A 16796-nucleotide genomic window follows, 5' to 3' on the forward strand; every position below is an offset into this window, starting at 1 on the left:
CCCTTTAGTAATATATAGGTATGAAAAGGAATGTTGGTCTTCATCTTGAGGGAGCTAGAATGCAAAGAGGTGGTTGAAATCATGCAGCCATTGTACAGTGCCTTCGTCAGATGCTACCTGAAGTAACAGGCGCAGTTCTGGGCACTGCATCTCCGGAATAAGACTTTCAAGGGGATACAGTGCAACTGTATCAGAATAAGAGATTTGGAAAGTTAAATTGCAAAGATAGCTTACAAATGGTGACAAATTCCTTTTGAGTTTGGGAGACTGAGGACTGATCTGCAAGACACAGTGGAAATGTGGAATTCCTTATTCTACGGAAGCATAGCTGCAGGGAAACAATTGCACTTTGAAGACTGAATCAATGGAATTTTGTTGAGTAAGGTAGTTAAGATAGAACAGTGGAGAATAAATGGAGTTAAGGTCAGCCAGAATCTAATTGAATGGTAAAGTATGACTGAATAGCTGAATCTCAAGGAAAGTAATTAACATCCAGTACAAGTAAAAACAAAATTGCATTGAAACTAAAAGCTATAATATAACTGTATTTAATTGTTGTTGGAAAATATTGCATCACTGTTTCTGATGAAAAATCCTACGTGCCAACTAATGACCTTGTACTAATGGAAACAGGTTGTCCTTGCCATGCCATATGATACTCCAGTGCCGGGATTTAAGAATAACACTGTCAACACCATGAGATTGTGGTCTGCCAAGGCTCCCAATGATTTCAACCTGAAAGACTGTAAGTTGTTAGAAAACTTATCTGACATTGTGTAGATCTTGTCCCTGGTAAATATAATTACCATTTTATTCTACAGTATATGGCTTCCTGTTGTCATTATACGCATCTTTAGTGGTCCTCATATGAAAGAATATCTTTAAGCGAGAATTGAAGAAATTTTGAACGAGATCAATATCCTAGCTTCGGCGATATATGTTAGAGGTTTTGAAGAAGAGGTAATGAAAAGACATATTTCAGAGGGATAGCTTTTAATGAGTGAATTATCAGGTCCAATAATGCAGGTGTATCGAGACATAAGCAAGAAGAAACTGTTTGGAGCTCTGTTTATACTCTTGTGCAAAATCTTCCCAGCCTCTGAATGACATGGGTCATGACAAGAAAGTTAGGATAATCACATAAGGTAGCCAGCAAGGAGTTTCTCAACATTGAGAGTGAAAGGTCCCATTTTGCAGACAAATATTGAGTGGAGAGACAAGATTCTCACTAGTGAGTGGGGAAAGGCCTTTTTTTTTTTGAATGAATGAATTAACATCTCATTTAGTTAATTTTGCTTCATTTACATGCTTTTCCGGCTCAGGGACACTCGCTTGCACTCTTAGCGCTCACTCACTTTTTGCATGTACTTCATGTGCTCGGTGTATCTGCCTTGCCTTGCATTTTTGTACTTTGTCCCTGAGCCAAAAATTAAAGGTTCACAGTACTTCTATTTTGCCTTGCCTTTTAATGCAGACGCAAAGCTAGACATCTTATCAATCTTGTCATCATTCAAGGGGGCAAACACACTAAGTGTGCATTAAGTGAGTGGCCATGTCTCAAAGTGCGAAGGGTGTAGTTCTCAGTCAAGTCAAGGGAGGCACTCTTTAGTCAGATGTTCCCAATACAATAAGACAAAAGTAACTTCAGTATCAGTTTAGGGGCTTGGGCATAATCAGTCTACTGTTTGAGGCAGTCATGAGGAGGGCAACCATTCCTCCCCCTCAGTCTAGGGAGTAGGGTCTAGTGCAAAAAAGAGTCTAGGCCCTTGTGGGAAGTCGGGCAATGAGTTGCACAGAGATCATTCAGGGGTCTGGTCACTCATCGTTCAGGTCACTCATTTAAGTCAGGCAGGGTGGACAGTGGTCAGTCCTGTGGCTTCATTCACAAAAAGTCAAGTGGGGGTTATCAGGTGTCACTACTTTAGGAAGGAAACTGGAGAACTCACTTATGGGGATTGTAGACAGGATACTTGGGATGCATGGGGGTAACAATTATGACGGGGGCAACTCAGTCTATAGCATGAGGAAGCAACAGAGAATTGAGGGGGAAAGGTCACGTAGGCAGGCAAGGATTCAACAACCGTTAGAAATACCCTGGTTTCGATGGGTAGGGAAAGGGGAGTAAGTGAACTTCTATATCAGCATTTTGACTTGATATGCTGAGGCTGGGGTGTGTAAAGTTGGGGTTAGTGTTTCATTCTGTGAGGGAGGGAGTTCACTTTCAGCGATGTGAGCTCCTTCAAAGAGCAACAGCATTGCACACACACCCCCGCACAGTAGAGGTGATAAGTGGCTATGAGTGTTACATGTAATATGTGAACCTTGGGCATTAGTCTTCCTTGTGGAGTACAAATCCTGGTCCTGAGCACATTTGACCATATCTTGCAGGATCAGGAATTAATCACACTAATGGTTGTGATGTTGCACAAGTAGTGTATTGTGGCTTGGAATGATCCACCCTTATTGCCAAAGTAGTAAGCATCTTCCAAATTGGAAGCTGAGCTGCGGAATTCGCACTTTGGACTAGAAGACATTGTATAGCAAAGCTTGCAACTTCTATATTGTGTTGCAGCAAGACAAGGTCAGAAGTTAAACTCCACTAGGTTATAGTCCAACAGCTTTATTCAAAATCAAAACATTTCGGAGCACTGCCCCATCGTCAGGTGAAGTGAAGAAAAGTATTCAGGCTAAGGATTTAAAGGCAGAGAGGTCAATGGCAGAGAAATGGTGAGTGGAGTGTCAACAGGCTGAATAATAAGTCTCTGTACGTGATCAAAAGTGTCAGACGGTGTGAGTAAAGTTTTGACAGCTGAATAGTACATAAAAGGGATGACCTATAATTCAATTAATTGAGGCAGAGATAATTACAAAAAAATAGAAATAAGGTGGTGCTGGAGACCAAACAAACAGTTGGAATAACAACATGGGTATAAAAGTTGCATGCCAAGGGTCTAACCATAGTAACACCTAATCCAAAACTATACAAACTAATTAAGGTAGAGAGATCATAACTTGCTATCAAGGAGATGATGTTAAAACAGGACGGTAAGGAAGATTTTACAAATACAGAACAGAGTGGTGAGGTCACATGTAGCGTGACATGAACCCAAGATCACTGTTGAGGTTGTCTTCATGGGCATGGAACTTGGCTATCAGTTACTGCTCAGGGATTCTGTGTTTTTGTATATCTCGAAGGCTGCCTTGGAGGACGCTTACCCAAAGATCAGGAGCTGAATGTCCTTGACTGCTGAAGAGTTCCCCTACTGGGAGGGAACATTCCTGTCTGGTGATTGTTCTGATGTGCCACAGTGGAAAACCGCAACTACCTCCTCAGCAGACAGACACAGGGCATGACCAATAGAGTACCCTTTGTCCAGTACTTCCCCAGAGCAGAGAAACTACGCCATGTTCTTTGCAGCCTTCAACATGTCATCGATGACAATGAGCATCTCACCAAGATCATCCGTATGCCCCCAATTCTCGCCTTCAAACAACCGCCAAACTTTAAACAGACCATCATTTGCAACAAACTACGTAGCTCTCAGGACAACAGCAACCATAACACCGTCCAACCCTGCCATGGCAACCTCTGCAAGACATGCCAGGTCATTGACATGGATACTACCATCACATGTGGGAACACCACCCATCATATACATAGCAGATACTCATGTGACTCGGCCACTGTTGGCTACTTCATGCACTGAAGGCCAGGATGCCCTGAGGCATGGTTTATTGGCGAGACCATGCTGACTCCATGACAACGGATAAATGGACACCGCGCAACAATTGCCAGACAGGAATGTTCCCTCCCAGTCGGGGAACACTTCAGCAGTCAAGGACTTTCAGCTTCCGATCTTGCTCTTTATTGGAACCCATTGGCCTTGGAGTTTTGGTCAGGTATTTGTGGCTAGAGGGCACAGACATTGTGTATCCTGCCAGAGGAAGGTGCACCCTTCTTGGCTTGAGCTTTTGCAGGCAGAGTGGAATTGGAAGACCGACCCATTTCTGGAGTGTCCTTAGAGGAGGCTTCGGGAAGGGTTGGTGGTGGGTGGGTGGGTTTAACTGCACATGGTTCACTACTCCGGTAGGGTGCCTACTGACATCACCTTATCTTGTGAGGAAGGAGCACCTGGAGTGAGGTCAAGTTTCAATCCACCCCTGCCCAGTTCTCCCTGTCACCTTGTTTTTGGTGCTAAGCAATAATGATTGGAGAAGTGGGTGACAAGTTTTTAGATATGTCCATCAGGCCACAAGTGTGCTGGACCTGGCTCTCCATAGCAGTCCCCACCCTGACCACGGAGGCTCCAGATATTCTTATGCCTGATCTCATTGGCATTGGAGCTGTCCTACAACCTTGGTGTCAGTTGGACATACATCCCTACTGCACCTGTGTCTGCATGTGCATTTTTATGAAGTCAATTAATGACGCCATCAGGTCCTCTCCTGCCTAGGACTGAGCAGGTGTCTGGTCTCCGGCTGTCATCCAAGTGCCAGTGACCTGGTATGTTTCTCCCTTGGCCAGCTGGGGAAATACAGCACTGGGGTGCTCACTGCAGGTGCTCCTCACTCTAATCTCGCTAACCTGTCCACTGAGAGTTAAGTATCTGAGTTGATGGAGGATGCGGGGGCAGTCTTGTTGGTACATTCTCTGAGGCATCCTTGTTTCTTTTCTTCAGAGGTAGAATAAATGAATTAGTGAATCTGAGGTAGTAGAAAGAAGATGGTGGCACTTACCCTGTATAACTGAGAAGATTGTTGACTTTCCTACACTGCTAGGTGTTATTCTGGTCTGAGATTGCACTGACCTGAGTGGCAACCTCTGACAGGGTCTGGTGTCACGGATTTCTGTTAGACCTGGGTGAAGAATTACCCCGTCCACCAGGATCTCTGGGTTCTTGACCACAAAGCAGGGCAATAATTTCCCATTATCTGCCCTTTCGGGGATAAGTAAGTCAGACTGTGCAGGGTAGCTGTGGACTTGGAACACTTGATGCAGTGCACAATTGCTTTTTAAATAGAGCAGAATCCTGTAATGTCCTAGCAGCATCAAGTATTTCTGCCCACAATAAGTTGATGAATATGGCAAGGGGGTGCCTTAGGCATCTTGTACATGGGTAATGAGTTTGGGATGCCAGTGCATGAAACCCTCCATGTCAAGTAATAAATTGTGACTTCAAATCTCACCACAGACTTGAGTACAAATGAAAGAAACTCACCATTGTTACTCTGTTTTCCCTCTTTTATTTCCCCTCCTCCTCTTCTTCCTCCTCCTCCCCTCTTCTTTCTTCTTCCCCCTCCCCCCCCCCCCCACCCCAACCTCCTCTTCTCCCCCCGCACCTCCCTCTTACGTATACAACTGAATTAACTTATATATTTTATTTTTCATATCTTACATTTGGTAGTTTTGATTTTGAGTACCAAGTGTCTCCACTGTGCAATTGTCTACCACCCTTGTGTTGATTCCCCCCCCCCCCCTTTCCATTATTTTACCTTCCCAGATCCCCGTCCCCATTCCCCAGAATTAATTTCCCTCCAACAGTGATTCCTGAAAACATCCCCATCACCTCCCTTGAATTCCTTTGAGCTGAACCCCAGGACTGACCATGACCCATTCCATTGATCGATTTGGATGGATGGACAGCCCCAACTGTTGTCTGACCAGACCCCTTACTGATCTCTGTCCAGCTACTTGATTGATGTGCCATAACGCCTTGTTGCACTAGACCTGCAGGCCCACCAATTGATGTACACTCCTGAACCTAAGTGGTTGACAGATTGTGCCTAAGCCCCTGGACTGATAGTGAACACTGCCGTTAACTTACTCAGCGAGACCCCTTAATTGAAGGCTGTTTGACTTGATCTGACTGAGAACTATACCTGTAGACTCTGAAACACAGCCATTTGTTTGAAAGGCATGCAGTGTGCTTGCCACGTACACTGCTGGCACATGGTGCAGATGTGAGATTGACATAGCACAGTATGTACAACATGTCTAGTCCCTGTTGATTGACAAACATGATAAATTCTGTGCTGAAAGGCAAGACAGAGATTCTGTGAACATCCAAGTAGATACAAAGTGAGTGAGCACTATAGGTTCAAATGAGGATCCCTGAAGTGCATCTTGGGCCAATCTATGGGCTGTCCTGGCAGCAGCATAGCACTGTATTGTATGTGGATCAGAGATGTGCAATGAGATGCTGGGGGGGGAAGCAGTTGCTGTCCATGACTTGTGCCCCGAGATGTTAGTGACCGGTGTCCAAAATAGAAGTCCAGAGGAGCAGTCAGTGAGCTGGATGTGTCAGGTGCCTGCTCTGACATTCATGTTGGGAATTGTCACTTCTCTCACCTGATGGATAAAAGTGAGAATGGGCACCTGCATATCAATGAATTGAGACTCACTAAAAACACATGCTAATCCACGCAGATGAATGTTAATAGGCCTCTTCGCTGAATAGTGAAAATCTTGATACACCCTCAACATTTGGTTGGAGAGGTGGGCTTTTTGCATTCAGAACAGAGGATCTTCTTCCAGTCGATCTGGTTTTCACTGCGTTCTTCGCCAATGCCCATGTCATTCAGGTGGCTGGGATGATTCTATCCAATGAATTAAATTGGATTTATTTGAAATTAATCATTTAGCAAAGTTTTAAAAAGTTGATTAATAGGTTTAATCAGAATCATCTGCGTAAATATTTTGAGCTAGTTAGATAAATCGTTATAAAAAGTGATGTGTATATTAGAACACTTAAATCAAATTTTCTATCGACTTTACTTTCAACAAGATTTCACTTTGACTTTAGTTGTATCTGAGTTGTTTTAATATTAATTCATATTAAAACAATGAAAATATCAGATAAATCTTGTTTCAAAAGTGTAAACTTTGAACAATGAAAAACTGAGAAATTTTATGTGAGAGTAACATTATTTAAAAAGATTATAACTTGATTCCCTTTTAACACTTAAAAGATGCTTTTGATATGAACTTTCACTTCAAAAATGTACTTAGCTCATAAAATAGTTTTATATACATACATAGTCTCTAAAGCAGTTCAGTTCTGTACAGTAGCATATGGAGGGAGAAACAAACAAACATTGGAATTTGACTCTACCCAACAAGCAAACCAAAGGCATTTCTTACTTGTACAAGACTACATTTACATATATTTGAAGCACCTGGGGGGTGGTCCAATAACTGAATGGACTTCCACTTAGTGCAGCAGAAAGATTTCTTCAGATGGTGGTCTTTTCCCCACTGTGCCTTGTCGGCAGCTGCCCCAAACTTTAGTGCGTACGTCACCCCATAGTCCTGAATCTTGGAATGTGCTAGTCTGCAACACTCAGTCGAGGTCAACGCCTGGCTGTGGAAGACCAAGTTTCGCACAGACCAAAGAACGTCTTTCACTGAGTTTATGGGCCTCCAGGCACAGCCACTGTTTGTCCCAGGGTGCATTCTGGGGAACAGGCCATAGAGCACAGTCCTGCTCAGGAGAAACCGCAACAAAAACCACTGCTTCTTTCTCCAGACTTCCTTTCCAGAACGAGTTGAGTGACAGTCTCTGTAGCCCTTGCAGCCATTTGAGAGCAGCGTGAGGTGACACAGAGTCTGGGTGTACATGAAGCATCGCCCCAGGTAATGCCCATCTCACCATTAGCCAGCGATGTCTTGGTGCATGTTGGAACGTTCTGGTAATGAGGCATTTTGCCAAATGACTTTGACAGTGTACCTAGGGGTTTACCCGGCAGGATCCATCCTCTCCTTTTCCTGCAGGGTATCGAGGATGCTACGTGCTGACCACTTCTTGATGGACTTGTGATCAAAGATGTTTTTCTTTGCAAATATCTCCATGAAGGACAGGTGATAGGAATGGTCTAAATATTTGGAGCATTTTGTAGCAATGAGGCCAGACCCATCATGACATGGGGGACAGAACTTTTAGTATGTAGTGACTCTTGCTGTTTTCGTACCAGTTCTACACAGTTTGATGCAGCCACACCCAAAGGTGACTATCAGGGTAAGGGTGGCATTGGGAATGTTTTTCCCACCCTCCCTTCCCACCCCCAGCACCCACCACCACCACTTAATCCCGAGTTTTATACATGGTGTCCCTGCGGGCATGGGCCAACTTCACAGAACCTGCACCATTGTAGTCACCGGAGCTATCTTCCATTTCCTCCTTTTTGGTGTGAAGTATTTGAAAAATGAGAGTATGGTCCTTGATACTGTATTAGCTTTCTGGAGAATGCAATGGTTTGTCGTTCTCTTTTTTTTTCAATCGGGTCGACTGTTGCCTTGTATAGTTAAATGAAAGAAGGCTTGCTTCCTTGTTAATTGAATTCCTGACAGCTATTGTCTGGACTTTTGTCTAACCAGCCTTGTATAAGTGTCCTTACTTTTCCACCTTCCCCCTCAATAATAAATTATTGATGACAGTATTAACATTCCCTTCTTTGAATGGTAAACTATTATTGGAGAGGAGTGAAAAGAATGTGAGCTTGAGGGAGTAGCATTTGACCCAGTTCTTAAAATACAAACAATGCCTCCAGCCATAACGAGACAATAACTGCAGATCTGCCTGCTACCTTTCTTGATACGTGCTTCTAATCCTGGGTAGTTTATTTAGCAGTTATGGAAACTTAAAGATGAATTTGATTTTATTTTAAAATCTGGCTTTGGGTGCAAGGGGATGAAACTGCATGTTTCGCCTCCTTATTTGGTTGTCAGTAGAGATCACTCAAGGGGATGGATGTACGTATCGTGCTATGTCAACCTCACATTCTGCAGCATGTGCCTGCAGAATATATGTGGCAAACACACTGCATGTATTTCAAACAAATAGTCGTGTCTCAAAGTCTACAGGTTGTAGCCCTCAGGCAAGTCCAGGGAGAGAGAGCCTTCGATTAAGGATAACAAGGTGTGGATCAGGAAGGCTGACGTTTCACATCTGGACCCTTCTTCAGAAATGGGGGAGGGGAAGGGGACTCAAATAAATAAAGAGAGGGGGAGGCGATGATGGATTGGAGAGGCGAAGGGGCCTCCTTGACCTGTCTGTCTTCCCTCCCAACTGACCAATCCCCATCCCAACTCCCTATCTACACTCACATTTGCTGGCTCTATTCCCGCCTCCTTGACCTGTCCGTCTTCTCTCCACCTATCTGCTCCTTTATCCACTTTCCATCATCGCCTCCCCCTCTCTCTATTTATTTCAGAGTCCCCTTCCCCTCCCCCATTTCTGAAGAAGGGTCCAGACCCGAAACATCAGCTTTTCTGCTCCTCTGATGCTACCTGGCCTGCTGTGTTCATCCAGCACTACACCTTGTTATCTCGGACTCCAGCATTGGCAGTTCCTACTATCTCTTCAATTAGGGGTTTTGGCTCAGTAAGATGAGGGCAGTGCCCACTATCAATCGGGGGCTTGGACACAATTTGTCAACCACTTAGGTTCAGGAAGCCTATATCAGTACGGTCTGGGGAGTGGGCCTGCAGGTCTTGTACAGCCAGGAATTACAGTACGTCAGTCAAATAGCTGCACAGAGATCAGTAAGCAGTCTGGTCAGTCACTAGTTGGGAGTGTCAGTCTGTCCAAGTCAATCAATGGGATGGGTCATGGTCTGTCCTGGGGTTCAGATCAATGAAAGTCAAGGTAGTGTCCTCAGCAATCACTGCTGGGGCAGGGGAGTTAATTCTGTGGTTAATGGTGAGCTAAAACGAGTCATTGCACTGCTTGTCAGAAACAATTCCCAGGGTTAGATTCCATTTTGTTAGCATGTTTAATGAATGCTTATTCGTAAGTAAATATGTGAATGACTGACTGTGCTGATATCTGAAATGAACTGTGGATATCCTAGAGTTCCATTTCTAAACAGGAGTTTGTGCATTGTTCATGAGCTTTTCAACAGCTCTAGTAGTGATGAGTTACACCTTGGTTTTCAATCAAAAAGAAATCTCCTTCCTTTGTACAAACAGGTATTCAGGGTGCCACCAATATGAAATCTCCTGGATAAAGCCAAAAATGAACCAAGGCCAATGAAGGAAAAAATGATACCCCCTCATGCCCTGCAGATAATTAAAATCACTCAGATCACATGCATCAAATTTTACTTGTACAACCACGTACTTTTGACATGATGAAATTCATGTCCCAGTCAAGATAAGGTCCAGCTCTTTCCTGAAAGCATTGAGAGTTAGCCTGTAGTTCACTAGTCAGAAAAACATTCCAGTGTTTGAAAACCATTTAATTAAAACTACCTTTCAACCGAAAACATTACTGAAACTATTTAATAGGGGCCATGGCTCAATAACTTACATTTTATAAATAGCCCTATAGCCCTATGTTCCAGAGCGTGTTTAATTTCACATTTTTCTGGAGTCCACTGCATGTCAACAATGCAGATTCTCCTTTGTGTGAATCATGCATTGTTACATGATGCTCCAACAATATTTATATCCATCGTTGCCAACCTTCCAGAGTTGTTTGATCTTCTTGAACACAGCTACAAACAAATCTGGAAACAAATCATAGGGCCTATTTCCTTTGTAGAAATGTGTTTTGTATTTCATTTTATGTTGAATATTTTTCTTTTTTAATTATAAGAATATTGGGAATGGTGCAGTGCCATAGTGTTAATCATTCCAGTCGAGTAACCTGTGATTTGAATGTGTTGCAGGAACAGGCCCTGACACTAGAATATAGGAATTAGCCTTAAAATGGTTGTGACTACATTCTCCAAAAATACAGACAAATAGTAATATACTTGCATGGAATTTTTGAGTTAATTTTTGATCATAGCACTTCTAAAAATAGTGAGGAGTACATTTAAAACAAAAGACCAATTTTTAGCCCAATATGTGGAATCAAATTGGATTTTAAAAAGAGAGACTAAATTTACATAGCACCTTTCACAACCTCAGGGTTTCCCAGTGTGTTAAGACAATAAACTATAGTCAGTAGGATTTATGATGCCTCACCAACAATTAGAAAATGAAGGACCACTTCATCTGTTTTGGATTGGGATGATGGATAAGTATTCACTAGGATACTGGAGAGAACTTGCTTGCTGTTCCTTGAAATAACACCTTGGGATCTTTCATATGCATCTGAAAGGGCATGCTGTTTGCATCTAATTTGAAATATCTGACAATCTAAGACTCCATTAGTACTACACTTTTAGTGTTACCGCACAACATCAACTGCTTTTTGAGGTCACCACTAAACAGGAAAACTGTTGAGTGAAACCTGGGACAATTTCAAACGTTGTTCCACACTTTATGAATAATGAAAGCAGTGGACCAAATGAAGCAAGTGGAGTAGCTTCTCTAGCCTCTCGCCAAGGATCTTCCCCAGTCATTAGCTGCAATCCTTTGCCAAAATTTGCAACGTCTGTCTAAGGAATTGTTTGAAGAGTTAAAATCATGATGGTTACAGCTTCAGAAGCAGCTTGCAATCTGCTAAACAAACTCACCATTGATAAGTGTTGGTGTAAAGCCAACATTTCTGCTTAAACAAACGGTGAACACAGATTCCATTCCTGTTACTCAATCCTGGATTGTATCAAATCAGGTTCTATTTCAAGTGTGCTGACTGGCATTCTGTTCATAGTCACTAAAATGGGGCCAACTAAAATAAGGCCAAGGCACCTATCTTTCTGTGCCAATTGGAAAGTGAACACACTCATTGTTATGTGATTGGATGACTGATACCTCTCAAATGGTCTTCTCATCCCTGATATTTTTATAACTAATAAAATAAATTGAAACATCATAAACGTTCTGCTAAATGCTGTCAGCTGTATCTTGGGCTTTTTTTTTTAATTCCTGCAGCCATTTGGACAGTCTTGAAGGGTTAGTAACCCTAGAGTGTTGTAGCTTATGATTACTGATTTTCTGCTGTTGCATCAATCCTCTGTCATCTTATCCCTCTGGATTGAGGAGAACCTGCTTCCACTCTTATTGGTTGGGTTTTGAGATGGCAGATAAGTCCAATGCAAGATTTGTAGACTCTGCCATATGAGGGCAGGTGGTGCTTGAATGCTTGGATAAATGGGTGGTTTGGAGTTCTTTGTGCTCCTTCCATTGTCTCGACTTTGCTTCTACACATTCAGAATGAAACCTCTCAATGTGTTTGGTACCTTCATGAATGAACCTTCTTCTTTTTGATTTGCACCGATAGTCCTTACCTTGAAGACATTTGCAGTAGTCTCTTGACAAATGTCCAGATAATTTGTGTGGGTAAATATTTGCTAGCACTTCAAGACGTCTCCTACAACTTTTCAAATAGTGCCATTGCCCCAAGGTTGATTACATTTATTTTCAAAGTTATCATCTTTGTTTTCAAAGCCCACTGTGTCCTTGCCTTTTCCTCTATCGCTGCAACCTCCTTCAGGCCCACGTCCCTCAAAGAAATCTGTAATCCTTCAACTGTGTCCTCTTGTTCCATTCCTCATTTGCTTTTATCCCATCATTGGTGGCCTTGTCCTGAGTGCTGCAATTTCCTTCTTACTCTTCCCTCTCCTGCTCGTGTGCTCACATGCTCTCTCCCTCCTTTGCAAGTTCTCATAAAACCTACCCTTTGATCAAATCTTGTAGTCATTACATCCTAATACTTTTTTGTTTGGCTCTTTATTGGTTGATCTGATTTACAGTTAGTGAAATGCCTCTAATTTGGTTAAAGGTGCTATATAAATGTTAGTTCTTGGTGTCGTACTGATTTTAAAGCCTAATTAATTGCAAGGAGAGCTAATAGGTTTTCTTTCCAGTCTTTATTAATCTCTTTGCGATCTGAATCGCTCTTAATTTCAGTTGCAGGGATGAGGTAGTTCACAGCTTAGCCATTCTTCTCCTTTATATGGTGTTGTGTACATGGGTGAGTAACATACTCAAGTGCTGAGAGCCTCTGCTGAAACATTAGAAGTTAGACAAACTTTGGCGCTGTGCTAGGAACTTCTACACAGTTTGAATACAATAAATAGAAGCCATACATGAATAAAGACTCCTCAAACGATGTTTCCTCTAAGTCAGTGCTTCTCAAACTTTATTCTGCTATGTGACCCCATTTTAATGCCCCAGATTTTGCATAACCACAGATTGAGAATTTGGGTATAAGAAATTTTCTGAGCAGGGAATGGTTTGTGCAGTTGGGGGATGGGCTTTAGCTGTTAAGCTGTGGAGAGTGGAATGATTTCTGAGTAGGAGAGTGAGGTGGGCTTCAGCTGCTGAGTTGGTGGTGGGAGAGAGCAGTTGCCTGAGGTTCAATGTGGTGGAAAATGTTTAAACTGAAGGTTTACTAATATTTTTTTCGTAACAAGAATCACATCTGAAAATCTGTGCATTAATGTACAGCCTCCATTAAAGAAGTAAACCCAAGAATTTAAATGGACTTCATAGCTTTGAGTTGTTGCCATTGTTGCCTCAGAGCTTGCGACCCTAGAAGCTCCAACTGAGGAATAATGTATCACAGTTTGGGTAACCCTACTCTAAGCTGCGTCTTGGCTTGCCCATGCAGCAATCAGGAACACACATCACAGGGAACAGGCTGTGCACAAGAAAATGTCCATTTAGGATCTGCTTGATTAACCACTTGTATCTTGAAAGCACTGTGTAGTACAATGTACAGGTCATGCGTAGCAAATAGAGCCTTAGCTGAGAAATAGACCTTAACAAGGCAGCACTCCGTGTGTCTTTTTATTTCATGAGAAGTGGGTTTCATTAAAAAGGCCTGCATTTTTTTTTTGCTCTGTCCCCACCTACCCTTTAAAGGGTGGTGGAGATGCAATTTCTTGAACTGCAGCTGATATGTTGTAGGTACACCTAGGAATTTTTTTTTTGTCCCTTTGACAGTAATAGATATTGGCCAGGACCCGCCAAGAATTCTGCATTCCCTCAATGCTATCTTCTTGTTTCAGTACACTAAAATTTTCAACCAAAACCTTATTCAAGTCTCTAGATTTGAAATTCAATCCAGCACCTTCTGACTCGAGGTGAGATCTGTCACTAAGAAATAAGCCTTGGTATGGAAGGGTTTTAGCTTATTTTTTATGCTGTAGCACTGAATATCCGTGATTAATGGCTTCTGCTTTTTATGTGAAAATACCACTTCGCAATGAAATTCTACTTCTGACCAGTAACTACAAAAATACTGTAGCTAGGAGGGTTAGCGTGACCCTAGCACAATGCACTAGTACCTCATTACACCCGTGCATCCAAAGATGTTGGACCTTAGTTTCTATTGGTATTTTCTTTAATCAACCAGTTCAGACTGTTATAACACACCTCTTGTACAGATGGGACTTAAACGCAGACCACCTAGCCCAGAGGCAGGGACACTACCAGTATGCCATAAAAGCTCTTCCCTTGCATGTATCTGTCAACCACCTCTCTTAGGTGCAACTGTAGAACTAATTTGGTTTCCTTTTTTCTGAAACTGCCGTTTTGTATTTTTTGGTAGGGGTGCAGTAAATGTCACAACATCAGAAACGTTTGCACAAAAGGGCTTTTGATCTTGCATGTGGGTGAAACCAGTCCTGCTTCCAAGTAGTTCCATTGTATCTCCCTCCCAGTCCTCCTTTCAGCTAGTTTCTAGTTCTCCAGACTTTTAAAATAAATTAAAGCAGGACTTTGCAACTTTAGACAAATAAGTGGCTGAATCTGTTTCTAGGACTTCACTTTTTTTTCCCACTTTCCAACTAGCCCGTAATCGTGAGTTGTGTAATTTTTGTTTATGTAAGAAAATCATTACCAATTTAGTTGTTGAGGATAATATCAATTCAATCCAGTCAACCCTTTAGTAAAATAGGCCTCAGGCAGTTTTGATGACTTGTTCAACAGCAAAAGCAATATTATGCTATTGGATTTTCTAAATCCTCATTAAACAAAGGGGTGTAGTTTGAAAAAGGTGGGCTATGATATTATAACTCTGTCTCTAACTTGGGCTGTCTAAGACTCCACATCCTTACCAAATTGTAGCTTTTTAATTAAATGGCAAAAAGGGATCCGCAACACTAGGAATGGAAGATGAGGGATTATTTATGACCTGGTATGTGATGGGCTATACCATATTAACTGGTCTAGGTACAATATGTGAAGTGAAGCACTAGTGACATTGGAGCTTGCAGACTGTCGCACTTTTTTTTCCATGATGTACAATGTCCCCGTTTGGCATGGTAATGCTTCAGTTGAGAAACTGGACTTGTGGTCGTGTGGCCTGGACCGCTAACACAGCACTGGGACAGGACGTTGGCAGAATGGTTTTTTTAAAAAAAAAAACCAATTTGGCACCAGCGGCTTATGTATCTGCCTGCTATCTGCATCTCTGACTTTTTCAAGGACAGAAATGAGGGCATGGGACAAGTGGAAAAGTGAAGTCATCCATCTCATTGGATCTGTTGAAGTTGTTAGGGAACTTGTTAAGAGCTTGCCTTTTGGCTTTTCGAGATTTCCTTAGGACTGGGTGGCCGTTGGGAGTTCTCTGAAGCTGATTTCCTGCAAGCTGGCAGGAACAGAAACAGCACTACTGAAACAGTGTTATTGTTGGGAAGAAGTGAAAGGTTTGATTCAAGAAAAGATTGCTAGAGTCCTCACCAGTATCTTGCCCAAGATTTATCTCTCAACTGCAATCAAGACAAATGCCAAGATCAAGGTAGTTATTGTCATGTTGTTGGTTTTAGGATCTTTTCTATTCTTGTGATGTAGGTGATGGCCATCCTTAAATTGACCTTGAGAAAGATAGTGGTGAGCTGCCATCTTGAACTATCACGGTCCATGTGGTATAGGTACACCCACAGTGCTCTCAGGAAGGAAGTTCAAAGACTTGACTTAGTGAAAGTGAAGGATCAGCATTATGGTTCCAAGTCAGAATACACAGTGACTTGGAGGGGAACTTGCAGATGGTGGTGTTCACTTATGTCTGCTCCCCTTGTCCCTCCAGATGGTAGAGGTCCCAGGTTTGCAAATTACTGTCAAAGCAATCTTGATGATTTGCTGCAGTGCACCTTGTAAATGGACAGATTGCTGCCACTTTGGGTCTGAATAAATGAAGTGAATTTTTTGAGTTGGTGATTAGGGTTCAATTCTATCGTATTCCTGACATCTACCTTTTAAACATGGTGGGCAACCTTTGTGAAGTCAGGTGGTGAGTTACTAGCTACAAAATTGGGAGAAATTATGGAAGAAATTGCAGGTCCCTGAGATTTATCCACCTTTGTTTACAAGACCTCCAGCGCTTCCTCTTCTTAATGTAAACTGTTTTCAAGTCATCAATATTCATTTCCCTGAGTTCTCTAGCATCAATTTCTTTCTCCACAGTAAAATCTGATGTGAAGTATTCATTTAATATCTCTCCCATCTCCTGAGGTTCAACACCAAGATGAATTTGTTGACCTTTTAAGTTGATCTTTAAGGTGCTCTACTCGTGCTTGAGTTGCTGTTTCACTCTTAATATACTTGTAGAATCTCTTTGGAGTATCCTTAACCTTATCTGTCAAGACTGTTTAATATCCTCTCTTTGCCTTCTCGATTTCCCTCTTAAGAATGCCCCTGCACTCTTTATGCTGTTAAAGTTCACTTTGATCCCAGTTGTCTATATCGAAGATGTGATTTTTTTTTTTTAATACTTGACTAGAGTCTCAATATCGTTAATCATCCATTGTTCCATAATCTTACCACCCAATTCCCATTGACTTCAGAGATAACAAGGTGTAGAGCTGGATGAACACAGCAGGCCAAGCAGCATCATAGGAGCAGGAAGGCTGACGTTTCGGGCCTAGACCCTTCATCAGAAAAAATTTTTTCTGATGAAGGG

At 42.2% G+C, this 16796-nt stretch overlaps 1 protein-coding gene across 1 annotated transcript in view; it reads left to right on the forward strand.

Moving 5' to 3' along the window:
• LOC109914918 (glycogen phosphorylase, brain form) overlaps positions 1-16796 on the forward strand; it is a 101590-nt gene that overhangs the window by 26264 nt on the left and 58530 nt on the right. The window contains exon 6 of the mRNA XM_048600667.1: positions 634-745. Within this exon, the coding sequence (XP_048456624.1) occupies positions 634-745 (112 nt within the window). The remainder of the gene's footprint in view (positions 1-633; positions 746-16796) is intronic.

This window comes from Rhincodon typus, chromosome 9, assembly GCF_021869965.1.
Source record: "Rhincodon typus isolate 14 chromosome 9, sRhiTyp1.1, whole genome shotgun sequence".
Taxonomy (NCBI): Eukaryota; Metazoa; Chordata; class Chondrichthyes; order Orectolobiformes; family Rhincodontidae; genus Rhincodon; species Rhincodon typus.